Raw genomic sequence first — 23874 nt, forward strand, 5'->3', positions numbered from 1 at the left:
GAAAGAGAGCGACATAAAAAATATAAAGGGAGTCCTCCTATCTATCTACAGAGACAGCAGGGGATCTCAGATGAGTGATGCATCAATGTTAGACCAGGTCAGACCAGGACACCTTATCTGGCTGATACCTTACCCTTCAACTTTCTCTCTTCCCTATCTTACACTACAATACCTTACCCCTACCCTACTCTGCCCTACCCTACCCTTCAACTGTCTCTCTTCCCTACCTTACACAACAATACCTTACCTCAACCCTACCCTGCCCTTCAACTTTCTCTCTTCCCTATCTTACACTACAATACCTTACCCCTACCCTACTCTGCCCTACCCTTCAACTTTCTCTCTTCCCTATCTTACACTACAATACCTTACCCCTACCCTACTCTGCCCTACCCTTCAACTTTCTCTCTTCCCTATCTTACACTACAATACCTTACCTCTACCCTACCCTACCCTAGCCTGCCCTTCAACCTTCTCTCTTCCCTATCTTACACTACAATACCTTACCTCTACCCTACCCTGCCCTTCAACTTTCTCTCTTCCCTATCTTACACTACAATACCTTACCCCTACCCTACTCTGCCCTACCCTACCCTTCAACTGTCTCTCTTCCCTACCTTACACTACAATACCTTACCTCAACCCTACCCTACCCTGCCCTACCCTACCCTACCCTTCAACCTTCTCTCTTCCCTATCTTACACTACAATACCTTACCCCTACCCTACCCTACCCTACCCTACCCTACCCTACCCTACCTTACCCTACCCTACCCTTCAACCTTCTCTCTTCCCTACCTTACACTACAATACCTTACCCCTACCCTACCCTACTCTGCCCTACCCTACCCTTCAACTGTCTCTCTTCCCTACCTTACACTACAATACCTTACCTCTACCCTACCCTACCCTAACCTAACCTACCCTGCCCTTCAACCTTCTCTCTTCCCTACCTTACACCACAATACCTTACTTCTACCCTACCCTAACCTACCCTGCCCTTCAACCTTCTCTCTTCCGTACCTTACACTACAATACCTTACTTCTACCCTACCCTAACCTACCCTGCCCTTCAACCCTCTCTCTTCCCTACCTTAAAAAATCAATTTTTTATCAAATCAAATTTTATTTGTCACATACACATGGTTAGCAGATGTTAATGCGAGTGTAGCGAAATGCTTGTTGTAGCGAAATGCTTGCACTACAATACCTTACCTCTACCCTACCCTACCCTACTCTACCCTACCCTTCAACCTCTTCCCTACCTTACACCACAATACCTTACTTCTACCCTACCCTAACCTAGCCTGCCCTTCAACCTTCTCTCTTCCCTACCTTACACTACAATACCTTACTTCTACCCTACCCTAACCTACCCTGCCCTTCAACCCTCTCTCTTCCCTACCTTACACTACAATACCTTACCTCTACCCTACCCCACCCTACCCTACCCTACCCTTCAACCTTCTCTCTTTCCTACCTTACACTACAATACCTTACCTCTACCCTACCCCACCCTACCCTACCCTACCCTATACCCTATACCCGACCCTCTACCCTACCCTACCCTACCCTACCTTACATCACTCTAACCTACACTTCAACCTTCCCTCTTCCCTGCCTTACACTACAATACATTACCTCTACCCTACCCTACCCTACCCTACCCTATACCCTATACCCGACCCTCTAACATACCCTACCCTACATTACTCTAACCTACACTTCAACCTTACCTCTATCCTACCCTACCCTACCCCACCCTACCCTATACCCGAACCTCTACCCTACCCTACCTTACACTACAATTCCTTACCTCTACCATACCCTACCCTACCCTACAACCTTCAACCTTCCCCCTGCCCTATACCCGACCCTCTACCCGACCCTACCCTACCCCACCCTTCAACCTTCTCTCTGGTTTTCCTTACACTACAAAACCTTACCCCTACCCTACCCTATACCCGGACCTCTACCCTAGCCTACCCTATAACCTACACCCGACCCTCTACCTGACCCTACCCTACCCTATACCCTATATCCGACCATCTACTCTACCCTACCCTACATTACTCTAACCAACACTTCAACCTTCCCTCTTCCCTACCTTACACTACTATACCTTACCTCTACCCTACCCTACCCTATAGCCTATACCCGACCCTCTACCCTACCCTACCCTACATTACTCTAACCTACCCTTCAACCTTCCCTCTTCCCTACCTTAAACTACAATTCCTTACCTCTACCCTACCCTACCCTACCCTACCCTATACCCGAACCTCTACCCTACCCTACCTTACACTACAATTCCTTACCTCTACCATACCCTACCCTACCCTACCCTTCAATCTTCCCCCTACCCTACCCTATACCCTATACCCAACCCTCCACCCGACCCTCCCCTACATTACTCTAACCTACCCTTCAACCTTCCCTCTTCCTTACCTTACACTACAATACCTTACCTCTACCCTACACTACCCTACCCTACCCTATACTCTATACTCTATACCCGACCCTACCCTACCCTATACCCTACCCTTCAACCTTCCCCCTTCCCTACCCCCTACCCTACCTTAACCTACATTACTATAACCAACACTTCAACCTTCCCTCTTCCCTACCATACACTACTATACCTTACCTCTACCCTACCCTACCCTATACCCTATACCCGACCCTCTACCCTACCCTACCCTACCCTACATTACTCTAGCCTACCCTTCAACCTTCCCTATTCCCTACCTTACACTACAATTCCTTAAATCTACCCTACCCTACCCTAAACCACCCTACCCTGTACCCGAACCTCTACCCTACCCTACCCTACCTTGCACTACAATTCCTTACCTCTACCATACCCTACCCTACCCTACCCTTCAACCTTCCCCCTACCCTACCTATACCCTATACCCGACCCTCTACCCAACCCTCCCTTTCATTACTCTAACCTACACTTCAACCTTCTCTCTTCCCTACCTCACACTACAATACCCTACCTCATACCTACAATAACCCTCTCTCTCTCTCTCTCTCTCTCTCCCTCCACCAAAGCTGCTGTGCATTCCTAGCTTCCCCTTGTATGGCTGCTGCAGAGGCTCAAGTATCAGTCAGTCTATGTGAGGGGCTGTTGGATGAGTTTATCTGTCAGGGATGAGTTTAGACATCATCGGTCCACTGGAGCCCCTGAAGATAGATAAGCTCACAGGGCCAGTGTTCTGTCCGTCTGTATGACACACCAGGCCAGCGATCACTCTGTGTACCGCTTCACTGGGGAAGGACAGAGGGGATGTCTGGCATACACAGTGAGGTAGGACCGAGCAGCACGCCGCTTGCAAAAAGGTGAGGTTGAGCAGACAACACAACAAAGGTGAGGTCCAGTACACAACAGAACCTCCCAGAGAGGGCACAGTGGGATAGAAGAACTGGAGACCCACAGGGAGAATTTCTGTTCCAGAATGTAGACCCACAGGGAGAAATTCTATTCCAGAATGTAGAATGACAGGGAGAAATTCTATTCCAGAAAGTAGACCCACAGGGAGAAATTCTATTCCAGAATGTAGACCCACAGGGAGAAATTCTTTTCCAGAAAGTAGACCCACAGGGAGAAATTCTATTCCAGAATGTAGACCCAAAGGGACAAATTCTATTCCAGAATGTAGGCCGACAGGGATCAATTCTATTCCAGAAAGTAGACCCACAGGGAGAAATTCTATTCCAGAATGTAGACCCACAGGGACAAATTCTATTCCAGAATGTAGACTGACAGGGAGAAATTCTATTCCAGAAAGTAGACCCACAGGGAGAAATTCTATTCCAGAATGTAGACCCACAGGGAGAAATTCTATTCCAGAATGTAGACTGACAGGGAGAAATTCTATTCCAGAAAGTAGACCCACAGGGAGAAATTCTATTCCAGAATGTGAACACACAGGGGGAAATTCTATTCCAGAATGTAGACCCACAGGGAGAAATTCTATTCCAGAATGTAGACCCACAGGGAGAAATTATATTCCAGAATGTAGACCCACAGGGAGAAATTATATTCCAGAGTGTAGACCCACAGGGAGACATTCTATTCCACTAAGTAGACACAGGGAGAAATTATATTCCAGAAAGTAGACACAGGGAGAAATTCTATTCCAGAAAGTGGACCCACAGGGAGTTACGTAATGACATACGGTAATGTTGCCTAATGAGTCATCCCGGGTACTTCTCTGTCGCCATTACTTTGATTACAGTCCAGGCAAAACGTCTGTTGCAAAAAAATGGCCAGAACTATTTAAGAATGAAGAAAATACCATGTCTATTTCTTCCAAATGTTAGACTACTGTCAAAGAATAAAGGCTAACACTATGGGGACTTGAGGTCAAAGAGTCATCGTAGAAATGGGTCCGTTCCAAAAATGGATATTAGACTACTGTACTCAATGAGAGGAATATAAGAATAGAGAGGTAGAGGGATGGAGAGAAGGATGGAGTGAAGGATGGAGAGAGGGATTGAGAGGGGAATAGAGGGAGTGATTGAGTGAGGGATGGAGAGAAGGATGAGAGATGGCTGGAGGGAGGAATGGAGAGGGGGATGCAGGGAGAGATGGATAGAGGGATGGAGAGAAGGATTGCGAAAAGGATGAGAGAGATGGATGTATGGATTGAGGGAGGGAGGGAGGGAGAGAGAGACAGAGAGAGAGAGAGAGAGAGAGATAAGGAGGGAGGGAGGGAGGGAGGGAGAGAGGGAGGGAGGGAGAGAGAGGGAGGGAGGGAGAGACATAGAGAGAGAGAGAGAGAGAGAGAGAGAGAGAGAGAGAGAGAGAGAGAGAGAGAGAGAGAGAGGGAGGGAGGGAGGGAGGGAGGGAGGGAGGAGCTTTGGGTTAGAGATTAATGCAGGGAATGGCTACATTCCCCCAAAATTAACAGGTTTATACAAATTGCATTAACATACATTTTGGAGCCATCACGCCTACAGGAGAATTGCTGCGTCCATAATTTAATTTGGGGGATTTTATTGGATTTTCGATGCAGCCCTAAGAGTCATCAATAATAATGCTTTGCTTATTTGAGGTGTTGTTGCCATAAAATGGACTTGGTCTTTAACCAGATAGGGATATCTTATTTATACCACCCCTACCTTGTCACAACACAACTGATTGTCTCAAACGCATTAAGAAGGAACGAAATTCCACAAATTATCTTTTAACAAGGCACACCTACTAATTGAAATTAATTCCAGGTGACTACCTCATGAAGCTGGTTGAGAGAATGCCAAGAGTGTGCAAAACTGTCATGAAGGCAAAGGGTGGCTATTTTGAAGAATCTCAAATATAAAATATATACTGTATATTTTGATTTGTTTAACACTTTTTTGGTTACTACATGATTCCATTTGTGTTATTTCAGAGTGATAATGTCTTCACGATTATTCTACAATGTAGAAAATAGTAAAAATAAAGAAAATCCCTGGAATGAGTAGGTGTGTCCACATTTTTGACTGGTACTGTATATGACCCAATACATCACACAATAATATATATTCTAATGTTTAAATTATAATTAAGCCCTTCTAAAGGATCCACATCACCATCATGAGAAATTAAGCTGCAAGTCAAAGCTCCTGAGTCCTTCTCCTCTCTCCTCTGGCTTGTCTGACCCACTGGAACATTTTTCATCAATAAATTAAAGATGATAGGGGATAAATGAACAATGCCTTTCCTCATAGCACATATCCACCAATGGGATCAATCCAAAGGTTCGCTTTGAAGTCATGGTGGAGGACGTATGGAGGAAGAGTCAGGAGGTTGGGGAGTCATGTCTTTATCGATATCAGACATCTTAAGATCTGTCACTCTTAGCGTATCACTGACTCATCCTATCATGGCTGCCAGAGGAAGAGAGGTCTATAGTGTCAGTGACAAGGGGATCTAGTGTATAGGCACTTCCTGAACAGGGAGTCAATAAGCTGCGATCTCTCTCTCTCTCTCTCTCTCTCTCTCTCTCTCTCTTCTCAAGACACACACACACACGCTGAGAGAAAATATGTGGAGATTAAATCAACACAAACTCCAGCGGCTTAGTAAAAATAAAAATAAAAAGAGAGAGAGAGATAAGGGGAGAGAGAGAGAAGCAGAGAGAGAGAGAGAGAGAGAAGGAGAGAGAGAGAAGAAGAGAGAGAGAGAGAAAGAGAGAGAGAGAGAAGGAGAGAGAGAGAGAGAGAGAGAGAGAGAGAGAGAGAGAGAGAGAGAGAGAGAGAGAGAGAGAGAGCGAGAGAGAGAGAGAGAGAGAGAGAGAGAGAGAGAGAGAGAGAGCGAGAGAGAGAGAGAGAGAGAGAGAGAGAGAGAGAGAGAGAGATTTACTTTTCTGTTTGATCTTCTCTTTCTTCTTTTTTTTGACAGGGAGAAAAACTTGATGCTTTCGCCAGCAGGTGCTTAATCCTCTTTGAATACTTTCTAGAGAGGAAACCACTTATCTCTCTCTCTCTCGATCTCTCTCTCTCTCTCTCTCTCTCGCTCTGCCGCTCATATTGAAAGCAGCTAGCAGATAGATTTTCTTCTTCTTTCCAGTAGATTTATTTTCTAATGTTGAAGTTTAACACTTGAGCAACTTGCAATTCATCATCCCTTTCTTGTCGATAATCCAAGAAACAGTCAATTTTGCTAAATGTGAATCTCTTTTCATGTATTTCTCACAGCAGCCCGATATCAGCGAGCGGAGCGACAGAATCTCAGGTGAGAACAGAGGAGTAGCCTAACAGTAAAATGCTTACTTACCTTTACCAACAATGCAAAGTTAAAGATAAGATATAAAAAATAAATAAAAAATGTAAATAGTGACACAAGGAATAAATACACAGTGAATACCAAATAACATTAATGAGTAAAAATATCATGGCTACATACAGGGAGTACTATTACCAAGTCTATGTGCAGACGTGGTGCATTGGTACCTCTTGCCATGTAGTAGCAGACAGAGCAGTTTACGGCTTGGGTGGCTGGAGTCTTTGACAATTTGTTGGGCCTTCCTCTGACACCGCCTGGTATTTAGATCTGGGATGGCAGGAAGTTCAGCCCCGGTGTTGTACTGGGCAGTACGCAGTACCCTCTGTAGCGCCTTAAGGTCAGATGCCGAGCAGTAGCCATACCAAGCGGTGATACAGCCAGTCATGATACTCTCAATGGTGAAGCAGGAGAATTTTTGAGGATCTGAGAGCCCATGCCAAATTCTTTTGGTTGAACCTGAGGCCGAAGAGGCGTTGTTGTGCCTTCTTCACAACTGTGTTGGTGTGTGTGGACCATGTTAATTCCTTAGTGATGTGGACACCGAGGAACTTGAAGCTCTCGACCCGGTCCACTACAGCACGGTCGATGTGGATAGTGGCATGCTTGACCCTCTGTTCCACACTTTTCTGCCGAGGCTACCGAAGGCTACCGAAGGCGACAGAGACAGAGAGAGAGCTGTGAAGGGATTTAGGGGTATCTCTGGCGGTGATATGGCACCTAGCTTTGTGTCTGAAAAGCTGCCTGGCATATCGATCCCACGGCCCTGTGATCTTTCATTACTCATCTGGTCAGAGCAGGCGTCTCATCAATCACACTGACTTACAGACTAACAGATTCAGACGTACACAGAGGAAATGAGAAAATAGCCGCAGGCTTGACGTCTTTCTTTAGACAAAGTTTAGAGTTTTGATCTGTGAGAGGAGTGTCATCCTGTCTGTCAGTTTAACCTTGCTACTGATGAGTGTCAGATGCACTGGGATTTACAACAGTTACTCTGAGACTCATAGAGCTGATACCTTATACAAAGAGAAGTGAATTGATCAGCTGGGATGTACAGTACACACAAAATGATCAAAAGTATTGCCGAACATCTCATTCCAAAATCATGGGCATTATTGTGGAGTTTGTCCCCCCATCCACTCATCTGGGAAGCCTTTCCACTAAATGTTGGAACATTGCCGCGGGAATTTGCTGCCATTCAGCCACGAGCATTAGTGAGGTTGGGTACTGATCTGGGTACTGATCTTGGGCAATTAGGCCTGGCTCGCAGTCTGCATTCCAATTCATCCCAAAGTTGTTTGATGTGGTTGAGGTCAGGGCTCTGTGCCGGCCAGTCAATTTCTTCAAAACCGATCTCGACAAACCATTTCTGTATGGGCTCGCTTTGTGAACAAGAGCACTGTCATGCTGAAACAGGAAAGGGCCTTCCCCAAACTGTTGCCACAAAGTTGGAAGCACAGAATGATCTAGAATGTCATTGTATGCTGTAGCGTTAACATTTTTGGGGCTTAGCCCGAACAATAGAAAATAGTCCCAGACCATTTTTCCTCCTTCACCAATTTTTTTGCTACGCATTGGGGCAGGTAACGTTCTCCTGGCATCCACCAAACCCAGATTCGTCTGTCAGACTGTCAGATGGTGAAGCTTGTTTCATCACTCCAGAGAAAGTGTTTCCACTGCTCCAGAGTCCAATGGTGGTGAACTTTACACCACTCCAGCCGACACTTGGCATTGTGCATGGGGATCTTAGGCTTGTGTGCGGTTTCTCGACAATGGAAACCCATTTCATGAAGCTCCCGACGAACAGTTCTTGTGCTGTTGTTGCTTCTAGAGGCAGTTTGGATCTCTGTAGTGAGTGTTGCAACCGAGGACAGACGATCGTCGGCGGTCCCGTTCTGTGAGCTTGTGTGGCCTACCAGTTCACGGCTGAGCCGTTGTTGCCCCTGGACATTTCCACTTCATAATAACAGCACTTCCAGTCGACCGGGGCAGCTCTAGCGAGGTAGAAATCTGACAAACTGACTTGTTGGAAAGGTTACACCCTATAACGGTGCCATGTTGAAAGTCACTGAGCTCTTCAATAAGACCATTCTACTGCCAATATTTGTCTATTGAGATTGCATGGCTGTGTCTCATCCTGTCTCTAAGAGGGACAACAACACTACTTGACAAAATAACAAAGTACTAGTTAAATGTGAAATTCAGTGGCATATCTATGATGCCAACACACATCCACCGAGGCTAGTCTGATCCTGAATTTACTCATATATTTCCATCCTGTGAGAGACGCAGACTCGGTCTCGATCTTTAAGTCTTTATTGAAGACTCATCTCTTCAGTAGGTCCTATGATCGACTGTATTCTGGCCCAGGTGTGTGAAGGTGAACGGAAAGGCACTGGAGAAACAAACTGCCCTTGCTGTCTCTGCCTGGCCGGTTCCTCTCTCTCCACTGGGATTCTCTGCCTTTAACCCTATTACAGGGGCTGAGTCACTGGCTAACTGGTGCTCTTCCGTACCGTCCCTAGGAGGGGTACACCACTTGAGTGGGTTGAGTCACTGATGTGATCTTCCTGTCCGGGTTGGTGCCCCCCTTTGGGGGTGATGCTGGTCATTTTTGAACATCTTGGCCATGTTCTGTTATTATCTCCACCCGGCACAGCCAGAAGAGGACTGGCCACCACACGTAGCCTGGTTCCTCTCTAGGTTTCTTCCTAGGTTCCGGCCTTTCTAGGGAGTGTTTCCTACCCACCGTGCTTCTACACCTGCATTGCTTGCATTTTGGGGTTTTAGGCTGGGTTTCTGTACAGCACTTTGAGATATCAGCTGATGTAAGAAGGGCTTTATAAATACATTAACATTATTGATTGATTGATCCTTCCTTCTCTCTCTTTCTTCTTCTCTTTCTCTCCCTTTCTCCCCCTCTTCTTACTCAATCTCCACCTACTTCCCCTCCCTCCCTCCCTCCCTCCCTCCCTCCCTCCCTCCCTCCCTCCCTCCCTCCCTCCCTCCCTCCCTCCCTCCCTCCCTCCCTCCCTCCCTCCCTCCCTCCCTCTCCTACTAAAGGTAATGTGAAGTCATGCATTTACAACAGAGCTGATTTGGAACACAGCCATCTGTCCACCATGTTGTCGAAGAGCAATGTAAAGTAAAAAAAACAGACACTGTGTTTCACTTTGAACTGTTTTCATCTTGGACCATGAACATGTAGATAAAGGGGACTTGCATAGGGCTGGGGCCAGAACCAGGGGGAAACAACGTAATTATATCTCTCGCTCGCTCTCTCGCTCTCCTGGAGAAGTTGGCAGACTCAGCATGCTATATTACCTTTCCCAGAGTGCATTGGTGTCGGGGTTGTTTGACTGAAAGCCACATCTCCCCTTGGAACCCTCAGATCATGTTTGGAGTGTCAGTACCGCAGTTCCGCTGTGTTTGTGTTTGAGACACGTTCTGGTAAACAACGTGTTTGTATGTGTGACTCTAAGAACATAAGGTCTCCGTAGCGATAGCGTCAGACAACACGGCTGGAGAGTGTGTGGGAATGTTTCAGGAGGATAGAGAAAAGGATGGTTGGCTGCCGAACAACGTCTTCAATTATTGATCAACACGGTGCCCAAATCACATGTCCCAGTTCCATAATATCCTCTATGTCAACACCGGAGTGGCACTGCTGTCACAGCCAATATTAACACTCAGTCACATGACAAAGGCCGAGTTTCATTCCATATGAGTGATATTTAGCTGATGATCATACAAATGGACTGCCATCACTCAATCACCTCAATACAAATGGACTGCCATAACTCATGTACCTCAGTACAAATGGACTGCCATCACTCATCTACCTCAATACAAATGGACTGCCATCACTCATGTACCTCAATACAAATGGACTGCCATCACTCATGTACCTCAATACAAATGGACTGCCATCACTCATCTACCTCGATACAAATGGACTGCCATCACTCATCTACCTCAGTACAAATGGACTGCCATCACTCATGTACCTCAATACAAATGCACTGCCATCACTCATCTACCTCAATACAAATGGACTGCCATCACTCATGTACCTCAATACAAATGGACTGCCATCACTCATGTACCTCAATACAAATGGACTGCCATCACTCATCTACCTCGATACAAATGGACTGCCATCACTCATCTACCTCAGTACAAATGGACTGCCATCACTCATGTACCTCAATACAAATGCACTGCCATCACTCATCTACCTCAATACAAATGGACTGCCATCACTCATGTACCTCAATACCTATGGACTGCCATCACTCATCTACCTCGATACAAATGGACTGCCATCACTCATCTACCTCAGTACAAATGGACTGCCATCACTCATGTACCTCAATACAAATGCACTGCCATCACTCATCTACCTCAATACAAATGGACTGCCATCACTTACACACCTCAGTACAAATGGACTGACATCACTCATCTACCTCAATACAAATGGACTGCCATCACTCATCTACCTCAATACAAATGGACTGCCATCACTGATCTACCTCGATACAAATGGACTGCCATCACTCATCTACCTCAGTACAAATGGACTGCCATCACTCATGTACCTCGATACAAATGGACTGCCATCACTCATCTACCTCAATACAAATGGACTGCCATCACTCATGTACCTCAATACAAATGGACTGCCATCACTCATCTACCTCAATACAAATGTACTGCCATCATTCATCTACCTCAGAGGCTATGTCAGTATAACATGGATCATACAGTGATGTCTTCTGAAACAGCTGCACAGGCTTTTATACAGTTAAAGTTAGTATATTGCAATCTCTCTCCATATTTCCTTGGAGAGAAAAGGATATGAAAGAGTAATATTACAGAGACTGATGATATCAGGCTCATGAGTAATAACCATGCCAATGCTGATCTATTCCACTGAGGTACTGGAACCTCAATATAGACCAATACATCCTACACAAACACACGCACATACATACACACACACACCAGGTCAACCGGCCATGTGTGCCTCTCATCTTATCCCCCTGATATCACTGACGGTTCCAAAATTACACCCTATTCACTACATTGTAAAACACCGGCTCCGACGCTCGTCAGATGTGGCAGGGCTTGCAAACTATACAGACTACAAAGGGAAGCACAGCCACGAGCTGCCCAGTGACACAAGCCTACTAGATAAACTAAATATCTTCTATGCTCGCTTCGAGGCAAGCAACACTGAAGCATACTGTACATGAGAGCATCAGATGTTCCAGATGACTGTGTGATCAAATCAAATCAAATGTATTTATATGGCCCTTCTTAAATCAGCTGATATCTCAAAGTGCTGTACAGAAACCCAGCCTAAAACCACAAACAGCAAGCAATGCAGGTGTAGAAGACTCATCTCTTCAGTGGGTCATATGATTGAGTGTAGTCTGGCCCAGGAGTGTGTGAAGGTGAACGGAAAGGCTCTGGAGCAACGAACCGCCCTTGCTGTCTCGGCCTGGCCAGTTCCCCTCTTTCCACTGGGATTCTCTGCCTCTAACCCTATTACAGGGGCTGAGTCAATGGCCTACTGGTGCTCTTTCATGCCGACCCTATGATTGGTGCGTCACTTGAGTAGGTTGAGTCACTGATGTGATCTTCCTGTCTGGGATGGCGCCCCCCCTTGGGTTGTGCCGTGGCGGAGATCTTTGTGGGCTATACTCGGCCTTGTCTCAGGATAGTAAGTTGGTGGTTGAAGATATTCCTCTAGTGGTGTGGGGGCTGTGCTTTGGCAAAATGGGTGGGGTTATATCCTTCCTGTTTGGCCTTGTCCGGGGGTATCATCGGATGGGGCCACAGTGTCTCCTGACCCCTCCTGTCTCCTGCCTCCAGTATTTATGCTGCAGTAGTTTATGTGTCAGGGGGCTAGGGTCAGTTTGTTATATCTGGAGTACTTCTCCTGTCTTATCCGGTATCCTGTGTGAATTTAAGTATGCTCTCTCTAATTCTCTCTTTCTCTCTTTCTTTCTCTCTCTCTGAGGACCTGAGCCCTAGGACCATGCCTCAGTACTATCTGGCATGATGACTCCTTGCTGTCCCCAGTCCACCTGGCCGTGCTGCTGTTCCAGTTTCAACTGTTCTGCCTGCGGCTATGGAATCCTGACCTGTTCACCGAACGTGCTACCTGTCCCAAACCATGTTGGCCATATTCAGTTATACTCTCCACCCGGCACAGCCAGAAGAGGACTGGCCACCCCTCATAGCCTGGCTCCTCTCTAGGTTTCTTCCTAGGTTTTGGCCTTTCTAGGGAGTTTTTCCTAGCCAATGTGCTTCAACACCTGCATTGCTTGCTTTTTGGGGTTTTAGGCTGGGTTTCTGTACAGCACTTTGAGATATCAGCTGATGTACGAAGGGCTATTTTTATAAATGTGATGATGATGAGAAGCACGGTGGCTAGGAAAAACCTGAAGGTTGAATAACTGTCTGGTATAGCAACTGCGTACTGCCCAGTACATCACTGGGGCCAAGCTTCCTGGCATCCAGGACCTCCATTCCAGGCGGTGTCAAAGTAAGGTCCAAAACAGTGCAAATAATCCAGCCAACCTAGTCACCCAGGGCCTCAACATCATGTTCTAAATCTGTTGTGAGCAGAACCTAAGCAATCAGCATTAACTACTAGCAAGTGATGGCATTCACAGCCGACCTCTCAGACGAGCTCCAGCTAGCCGTTTCTACACAATAGGATGCATGTTCTCTTGTCTGGAATGGGCTTTTCAATTACCCACAACTTTTTCCATCTGAATCAAAGTGGGGAGGCTCAAGCGGGTAATGGAATTCATTGTGCGATTGCAGCATTAAAAAGCCTGTCTGATTGCCTGGTACTGTATGCTGGATCTGAAGGCTCCTTGGAAGGGTGGGAGAGAGACTGGGAGGGAGGGAGAATGGGAGGGAGAATGGGAGAGAGGGAGAATGGGAGGGAGGGAGAATGGGAGGGAGGGAGAGAGAGAGATAGGGAGGGAGGGCGGGAGGGAGGAAGGGAGAATGGGAGGGAGGGCGAGACAGTGTATGTTGAAGTGTTAGAGGTGTCAGGGAGGAGAGGAGTTGAGGGAAGAAGAGCAGGAGAGGCGAGGAAGATAGGAGAGGAGAAGATGGGAGGAGTGTGTGTTGAAACAGCCTATCAGTGATGTATGTGACGAGGAACCTATGGGTTTGGCTCATGCAGACAACAGATAGAAATAGGTAATGGAGAGTAAAGAAACAAATATAACCAAATAAAGCCCTGTGCTGTCCAACATGGTCTATTTATTGACTATTGTTAGGTTCTTATTTTCAGAGTAAATAACTCAATGGACGCTAGAGAAGCTTAGCCAAGTTTAATTCTTCCCAAAGTGTCAATACAGCTGCATTCAGACATCATGTTTCCACCACCACAAGGTATATTTACTCCAATTTAGGCACTCCTCCTCCTCTCCAGTCCTTCCATCTGTTATGGTCCGGCAGGAAGAGGAAGTGATGTGTTAATAAACCATTCCTTCTCCCTTAAGGTCACCTGACCTCAACCCCTTGATGTCTAATCCAAAACTCTCCACCCGTATCACCTATAGTACTCCTGTGACTGCCTCCTGTCCACCCAGCACATTCCAAAGCCATCTGTCTCCTACAGATAACCATTAACTTCTGATGTAACAACCATTCGCTATCACCCCTCAGATACTATAGTATTACTGATGTACCAACCATTCTCTATCACTCACACTATAGTATTACTGATGTACCAACCATTCTCTATCACTCATACTATAGTATTACTGATGTACCAACCATTCTCTATCACTCAGATACTATAGTATTACTGATATAACAACCATTCTCTATCACTCAGATACAATAGTATTACTGATGTACCAACCATTCTCTATCACTCAGATACTATAGTATTACTGATATAACAACCATTCTCTATCACTCAGATACTATAGTATTACTGATGTACCAACCATTCTCTATCACTCCTCAGGTACTATAGTATTACTTCTGATCTACTGTATCATGTCTCTTGTATAGACATTTTAAAAGTTTACTCCAGAATCCAACACTATATACACAAAAAGATACGTCCCTCATCACAACACCGAGACATCTGAACACCAACGTGCACAGAAATACCCATCTTTTTTTAGACTATGTCTCAAAAGGATTTAGTGCCGAGGTATACTCTCCCTCTCCCTCTCCCTCTCCCTCTCCCTCTCCCTCTCCCTCTTCCTCTCTGTCTGTGTGGCATGTCCTGGGTAAGCTTTACCTGCAGCTATCTACATTCCCTGGCGTGATACTGTGTGAGTCACTAGCAACACATCAGTCCCTGGGCTGCAGGGGGCTTTATTGTGGGTTTAAGAGGAGAGGGGACATCCAGTACAGTGCTTATACAATCTTCTAGAACACACCACAACACGCAGTGATCATGCTACAAGTTATAGCGCTTCACCGGTGATTCCTCGCGGTAGGTTTAATCACTTTTTAAACAGTTCATTTTAAAGTGTTGCTGTGCTGTTATAAAACTCTGAGCTGTTGATATCAAAGTGTTAATACATAAGCTTCTTGGCTGGAGCCTCTGTAACTACGGAAACGCTCAGTGCTTTTCTGTTTTATGCTTTGCATAAGCAGTAGTCCTTAAACGGTCTATACCAATTTGAGAAAAATGGGTATTAACGGTTCTCTAGTCTATAATGAGGGAATTATTCAGAGCGTCCTAGAGCTCAGCCATTTAAATCGTCCATTTTATTAGATTATTAGACAAACTGGATAAGAAACAATGTGATAATTTCAGCTCGACCAAAACAAGTCTTGAGCTAGCTGTTCAGAGACAGAGAGTGAGAGAGAGAGATGGAGAGAGAAAGAGTGAGCGAGAGGCGGAGAGAGAGAGAGTGATTAAAATTAGGCCTTTGAATCTTTACTCTCTTTATAAGAACCTGTCATTACTGCTACCCAAATCATCAAGCAAAAAATATACCATTACATCAGATGTTACTTGTACAGAAACATAGAAACAGAATGACTAGAACGACCACAACGGGATATTTATTTCCTATTTCTATGGTACCAACAGCTTTTGTATAATATCAAGGCATAATACAAATAGATTCTTTAAAGATTAGAGGATTACAGAAATACAACGTAATTAATAGTTTGCGTGACTCCAATTACTTAAAAAACAGATAACGCCTGTTCTCTGTACCTTTTCCAATCCCATTCTTCGTTCTCATTATAAACCTATCAGCTCCAAAGAGCAGTCCCACAGAGCCCTGTCGGCCATGTCTCGACCATATCTCGGCCACGTCTCGGCCACGTCTCGGCCATGTCTCGGCCATGTCTCGGCCATGTCTCGACCATGTCTCGGCCATGGTAGCTAGTTAATCTTCAAGTCCTACTGTGTGCTGTTGCACCGCAGGTCATCCTACAACAACATCAGCTTACTGTCCTAAAGGCTAAAGGATCCCTGAGGGGCTGGATAATTGGGGAAGACCTTTGGTTAGACTTTAGTCCGGTCACTGCGCGCGCACACACACACACACACACACACACACGCACACACGCACACACACGCACACACACACACACACACGCGCACACACACACACACACACACACATGCACACACAAGCACACACACACAAGCGCACACGCACACACACACACAAGCGCACACGCACGCACACACACACGCACATGCACGCACACACACAAGCGCACACACACACGCACACACACAAGCGCACACGCACATGCACGCACACACATACGGACACACATGCGCACATGCACACACACACACGTGCACTCACGCACACACAGAGACAAGCACAGACACATACTGTAATACTTGTACACTTTTCTATTTGATTGAGCAGCAGCTGCCATTTTGAATAATTATCTGTAATGGATCATGGATGGATAATGGCTTTATTGTAGGCACTGTGTTTGGAGGTCTTGGGCTATCAATGAGCTAAGGTCATTCTTATCTAACCTTTACGTAAGTCATTGAGAACAAATCATATTCTACAACAATTTGCTGACATTTCCATTCAACCATTATAGGATGTAAATACAGTGGGGAAAACAACTATGTTAGGTTTTCTTTAAGAAGCCCTCCTGTTCTCCACTCATTACCTGTATTAACTGCACCTGTTTGAACTCGTTACCTGTATAAAAGACACCTGTCCACACACTCAATCAAACAGACTCCAAGCTCTCCACAATGGTCAAGACCAGAGAGCTGTGTAAGAACATCAGGGTTAAAATTGTAGGCCTGCACAAGGCTGGGATGGGCTACAGGACAATAGGCAAGCAGCTTGCTGAGAAGGCAACAACTGTTGGCGCAATTATTAGAAAATGAAAGAAGTTCAAGATGACGGTCAATCACCCTCGGTCTGGGGCTCCATGCAAGATCTCACTTCGTGGGGCATCAATGATCATGAGGAAGGTGAGGGATCAGCCCAGAACTACACGGCAGGACCTGGTCAATGACCTGAAGAGAGCTGACCCATTAGTAACACACTACGCCGTCATGGATTAAAATCCTGCAGCACACGCAAGCTCCCCCTGCTCAAGCCAGCGCATGTCCAGGCCAATCTGAAGTTTGCCAATGACCATCTGGATGATCCAGAGGAGGAATGGTAGAAGGTCATGTGGTCTGATGAGACAAAAATAGAGCTTTTTGGTCTAAACTCCACTCGCTGTGTTTGGAGGAAGAAGGATGAGTACAACCCCAAGAACACCATCCCAACCGTGAAGCATGGAGGTGGAAACATCATTCTTTAGAGATGATTTTCTGCAAAGGGAATAGGACGACTGCACTGTATTGAGGGGAGGATGGATGGGGCCATCTATCGCAAGATCTTGGCCATCAACCTCCTTCCCTCAGTAAGAACATTGAAGATGGGTCATGGCTGAGTCTTCCAGCATAACAACGACCCAAAACACACAGCCAGGGCAACTAAGGAGTGGCTCCGTAAGAAGCATCTCAAGGTCCTGGAGTGGCCTAGCCAGTCTCCAGACCTGAACCCAATAGAAAATCATTGGAGGGAGCTGAAAGTCATTATTGCCCAGCGACAGCCCCGAAACCTGAAGGATCTGGAGAAGGTCTGTATGGAGGAGTGGGCCAAAATCCCTATTGCAGTGTGTGCAAACCTGATCAAGAACTACAGGACACGTATGATCTCTGTAAGTGCAAACAAAGGTTTCTGTACCAAATATTAAGTTCTGCTTTTCCGATGTATCAGTGGTGGTTAAGGGCGCTGTACTGCATTGCCAGCTGTGCCATCAGAGACTCTGGGTTCCCGCCCAGGCTCTGTCGTATCCGGCCGCGACCGGGAGGTCTGTGGGGCGACGCACATTTGGCCTAGCGTCGTCTGGGTTAGGTAGGGTTTGGCCGGTAGGGATGTCCTTGTCTCATCGCGCACCAGCGACTCCTGTGGCGGGCCGGGCGCAGTACGCGCTAACCAAGGTTGCCAGGTGCACAGTGTTTCCTCTGACACATTGGTGCGGCTGGCTTCCGAGTTGGATGCGCACTGTGTTAAGAAGCAGTGCTGCTTGGTTGGGTTGTGTATCGGAAGACGCATGACTTTCAACCTTCGTCTCTCCCGAGCCCATACTGGAGTTGTAGCGATGAGACAAGATAGTAGCTACTAAAAACATTTGGATACCACGAAATTGGGGATAAAAAAGGGGGTAATAAAATAATAATAATAAATAAATAAATCATACAATGTGATTTTATGGATTTTAAAATTACATGCTTTATAAGTAGGAAAACTTGCTAAATCGGCAGTGTATCAAATACTTGTTCTCCCCACTGTATATACAGTAAATCTCTTAAAATCTACAAGAGAGACCGATTGGAATTATCAGTGAAATTATTAGCCTGTGTTAAAATGGAGGGCATACTATGAATATTTGTGGCATTAATTTGTAAAATACAATTATATTTTATGATAAATTATTTGTGATCTGTCAGGAATGAAAACCTTTGCTGCTAACAACTTGGAGGCAATTTAAAACAGATGAAGCTTGGCTGGAGAGTCAGCTCTGATTTTAAAAAGTCTCTGACCCCACTCCTCTTCTTTTCCTGACTTCTCTCTCTCTCTCTCTCTCTCCCTCTCTCTCTCTCCACTCTCTCTCTCTCTCTCTCTCTCGCTCTCTCGCTGCTGTTTCTCTCTCTCTCTCCCTCTCTCTCTCTCCCTCTCTTTCCCTCTCTCTCTCTCTCTAGCTGCTGTTTCTCTCTCTCTCTCTCCCTCTCTCTCTCTCCCTCTCTCTCTCTCTCTCTCTCTCTCTCTCTCTCTCTCTCTCTCTCTCTCTCTCTCTCTCTCTCTCGCTCCTGTTTCTCTCTCTCAGACACACATTCCTCTAGACTGTAAAGCAGCTGAAATTGGTGCATGGCCTTCATGTTGTGTGAACAGATGGCGAGGTTGAAGCAGTGTACATCCAACAGCTCGTTGCAACACGCTCACTTCAGAGATGAGGGGAGTCTTTAAGGAGAGACAGGCACTCAATCTCTTGGCGCAGTAGTATCCTCTCTTCATCCCTGTCTCCCTCTCTCCTCAACATCACTACTTTCACACCACATCAACACATTCCTCTGCCACCTTTCCAAGGAAGTTTGGTAAATCTATAGTCGATGGCCATCTTTTCTGATTATTATGTAAATAAGTAAACAACAACAACAACAACAGCATAAGGACGTCATGAGATGTTGGGATGCACAGCTGATTCACACAGGGTTTCCATGACACAGTGACACACACGTGTCAGACAGACATGGTTTTTATTAAGTATTTATTAAGATTCACTTCGTTGTGAGAGAAATGTGTGACAGATAACTGTAGAAGACAAGGGACGTACTATGTATGTATTATAGATGTGCCTCTGTTAGAAACGTACGATCTGATTCAACCATTTACATTGTGGGTCACGATTTAGAAACATCACAGCAGTTTAACTCTAGTCCTGGAGTCAGCCAATGAAGTACTTATCAGCTTAGAACCAGGGAGAAGCATCAGTAACTGAAATATTAGTTTAGAACCAGGGAGAAGCATCAGTAACTGAAAAATTAGTTTAGAACCAGAGAAAAGCATCAGTAACTGAAATATTAGTTTAGAACCACGGAAAGGCATCAGTAACTGAAATATTAGTTTAGAACCAGGGAGAAGCATCAGTAACTGAAATATTAGTTTAGAACCAGGGAGAAGCATCAGTAACTGAAATATTAGTTTAGAACCAGGGAGAAGCATCAGTAACTGAAATATTAGTTTAGAACCAGGGAAAAGCATCAGTAACTGAAATATTAGTTTAGAACCAGGGAGAAGCATCAGTAACTGAAATATTAGTTTAGAACCAGGGAGAAGCATCAGTAACTGAAATATTAGTTTAGAACCAGGGAGAAGCATCAGTAACTGAAATATTAGTTTAGAACCAGGGAGAAGCATCAGTAACTGAAATATTAGTTTAGAACCAGGGAGAAGCATCAGTAACTGAAATATTAGTTTAGAACCAGGGAGAAGCATCAGTAACTGAAATATTAGTTTAGAACCAGGGAGAAGCATCAGTAACTGAAATATTAGTTTAGAACCAGGGAGAAGCATCAGTAACTGATATAACAGTTTAAAACCAGGGAGAAGGGAAATTACTTGAACTACTACAGTAAGGAGTCACTGTAAATACACCGAGGCCCCTGAAAACCTGGCAATTTAGTAGTAAAACTAACAATGTAGTGCTGGATGTCATCTCCCTGCCGAGGGTTAGATAGGAGCACAGTGTAGACTGAAGGGTTAGTCCCATGTGGCTCAGTTTGTAGAGCATGGCACTTGCAAAAGCTATAGGGCACACAGTAGTAGTCTAAAAGATAGCTTACGATGTGTAGCATGATGTAGTCCCCTAGTCGTGGAGCGCTGTCGATGCGAACCAGGATTCCATCCCTGATGGTGGTGCTGAAGCCCACAGCCAGACGGTCGGTACGCGTGCTGGGCCTCTCGTTGTTAGGCCACGTATACGTGATCAGACCCCCGCCCTTACCGAAGATATACGTGGTACCAGCTGCAGAGAGACAGGGAGAGAGATGTTTTAGAAAAACTATATTGGTACATTTCAGCTAATGTAGATAGCAAAATCAATGCTCAAGTTGAAAAACATCACCTCATGGAAAGAGAGAGAGGGAGAGAGGGGTTGAAAGGGAGCGAGAGAGAGAGAGAGAGAGAGAGAGAGAGACAGACTGAGAGAGAAAGAGAGAGATACTGAGAGAGAAAGAGAGACCGAGAGAGAGACTGAGAAAGAAAGAGAGAGAGAAAGAGAGAGAAAGAGAGCGAGAGACCGAGAGAGAAAGAGAGCGAGAGACCGAGAGAGAGAGAGAGAAAGAGAGAGAGACCGAGAGACAGAGCGAGAGACCGAAAGACAAAAAGAGAGGTACAAGCTTATCGGTCTAGAACACTACTACTTGGGATCAACCCATGACATGAATTGAAATTGGAATTGGCAACACAGAAATCTTAATTTGAATTGAAATGTAATTAAAGGAAGTAGAATTTAATTAATACCAATTCAAATAAATTCAACTGAGACATGTAACATATGAGTCTCATTCCTTTGACCAATACCTCAATACATTTACTATTTCAAATATTAGGTTGATGATAACTCTGTATTTTTGTCATGGGATGTTAGGTTGTTTCGTTCCATTCTGGAGTGTTTTAACTTAATGCATTCTGGGATATATACAGTACGTGTATTTTTTAAATTGAATAACATATTATTATGAATTATGAACTATTATAGACAACCTACACAATTACATAACAATATTTTCAGACCACTGTAATTATTTAAAACTTTAAAGAATTTGTTTAAAAAAATGAAATGTAAGAATGTAACATAGTATTGGTAACTATAAATTCTGTCAGAAATAAATGTGATTTATGGAATACATTATCCATTTGAATTTAAATTAATTAACATCTGTGGGGTTTGGCAAATTCAAAATCAATTCCAATTCAAGAATTGAATTGGAATTTAAGACCAATTTCCAACTCAATTCAGAAATGACCCCAACCCAGAAACCAGGGATGGTGCGGTCACATTTCACATTTCTCCTCCAAAGTGGATTCACCTTGTTTGGGATAAAGGCCATAAAACCAAATCCTCCCAAATCACTTAGTCAATGGTGTAAAGGCAAGTCCTCCATGTTCTAAATACTAATTTAATTCAGAAAGTCTACCACATGAGGTGGGAGACGACAGATCCCAGGGTGCATTTTCTGACCTAAAGCAACTCTTTAAAATAGTCCCTGCCTGGGAATAACAGGCGCAGAGGCCAACAATCGAATAAGTCTCCCAATCCTCATGTATTATACATAAGCCTGCAAACCAAGAACAAAGGCCGGTAGTAGGAAAAAAATCGAAGAACCTTCCTCTGGTTTAATATAACATATGCAGAGTGAGAAAAAGGGTAGAAAGCCTGAAATACATTGTCTACTAGAGAGAGAGAGAGACACAGGCAGGCAAGCAGGCAGGCAGGCAGGCAGGCAGGCAGGCAGGCAGGCAGGCAGGCAGGCAGGCAGGCAGACAGACAGACAGACAGACAGACAGACAGACAGACAGACAGACAGACAGACAGACACTGAGCAAGAAAGACAGACAGAGAGAGACACGGACAGAGAGAGATACAGACAGAGATAGACACAGGCAGAGATAGACAGACAGAGAGAGACACAGACAGAGTGAGACATAGACAGAGAGAGACACAGACAGAGAGAGACACAGACAAAGAGAGAACCAATCTGGTCTGTCTGAGTGGCCAGAAACAATCTGGTCTCTCTGAGTGGTCAGAAACAATCGGGTCTCTCTGAGTGGTCAGAAACAATCGGGTCTCTCTGAGTGGTCAGACACAATCTGGTCTCTCTGAGTGGTCAGAAACAATCGGGTTTGTCCTGCAGACTGAAGACCCAAGAGACTCAGGAACATACGGATGTAGAGCGAGAGGGAAGAGAGAGAGAGAGGGAAGAGAAAGAGCAAGCGAGAGAGAGAGAGAGAGAGAGAGAGAGAGAGAGAGAGAGAGAGAAAGAGAGAGAGAGTCAGGAGGGAAAGAGAGAGAGAGAGAGACAGGAGGGAGAGAAAGAGAGGAAGAGAGACAGAATAGGAGAGAGAGAATAGAGGGATGGAGAGAATAGAGAGAGAAAGAGAGAGATGTGATCGAAGCCACCAGGTAACTGTCTCGAACCTGCCTTCAGGCACAGAGTTAAGACCATGTAATAAACACACTCTTCTGGAACCTATTGGACTTGATCAGACACTATTAGATGTTTTGTAAGCCCAAGCCAGAACAGTCCATAGGGAAGGCGCCTATGTCCTGTTTCTATAGCATGAGGCAGCATAATGTACACACGTGGACAGGACACTAATGTGAGATGTTTTAGTCCTACATATAATAATAATAATATACATATTTATCTTCAGCCCTACATATTGTATACAATGAGCATTCTTCAAAATGGTATAGTTCACAAAGCCCAGGAAGCTCTGGCTCATACTGTTAGACAGTGAGACAGCTGTAAGCCTTCAGCTAGGTCAGGCTGGATCTGGCCTTGCTTTGTCATACCTGAAATGTTCCCTCCCTCCCTCCCTCCCTCCCTCCCTCCCTCCCTCCCTGCCAGCTGAATTCAGATCAGTCGTGGAGTAAAATGTCGCTATAGTGTGCGTGTATGAACTATATGTGTGTGTACTATATGTGTGTGTGTGTGTGTGTGTGTCTCTGCAGGCATTGTTTGAAACAATGTTTTTTATCTAAACATTTCAACAATAGGAGGGCATATACAACATGACGATACCCAAACAACAGGTGATTTTCCCTAGGTTGGGGATAAAAAATATATATTAAAACAATTCTTTATAGCCCTTACACCCAAAGGAGAGCTGCTCTCCTCATGCCATCCTCTTATTGAAAGGTTAATTCTACTCTTTAAGTTGGGCCCTTTGCTTATGACTTAAACAGATTAATTTTCTACCCCACTTAATAACTAATGCGGTGGGCTAAATCTAGTGTTTCTTGGTGGTCTTAAACAAATCTACTGTG

At 45.1% G+C, this 23874-nt stretch overlaps 1 protein-coding gene across 3 annotated transcripts in view; it reads right to left on the reverse strand.

Annotated features, from left to right (window-relative positions):
• Window positions 1-23874, reverse strand: part of LOC139407382 (neurexin 3b) — a 614879-nt gene that overhangs the window by 136691 nt on the left and 454314 nt on the right. For all 3 annotated transcript variants that reach the window (XM_071151120.1, XM_071151119.1, XM_071151121.1), the window contains one exon: window positions 20666-20847. In XM_071151120.1, coding sequence (XP_071007221.1) covers window positions 20666-20847 — 182 coding nt within the window. The remainder of the gene's footprint in view (window positions 1-20665; window positions 20848-23874) is intronic.

This window comes from Oncorhynchus clarkii, chromosome 4 (genome assembly GCF_045791955.1).
Source record: "Oncorhynchus clarkii lewisi isolate Uvic-CL-2024 chromosome 4, UVic_Ocla_1.0, whole genome shotgun sequence".
Lineage (NCBI taxonomy): Eukaryota > Metazoa > Chordata > Actinopteri > Salmoniformes > Salmonidae > Oncorhynchus > Oncorhynchus clarkii.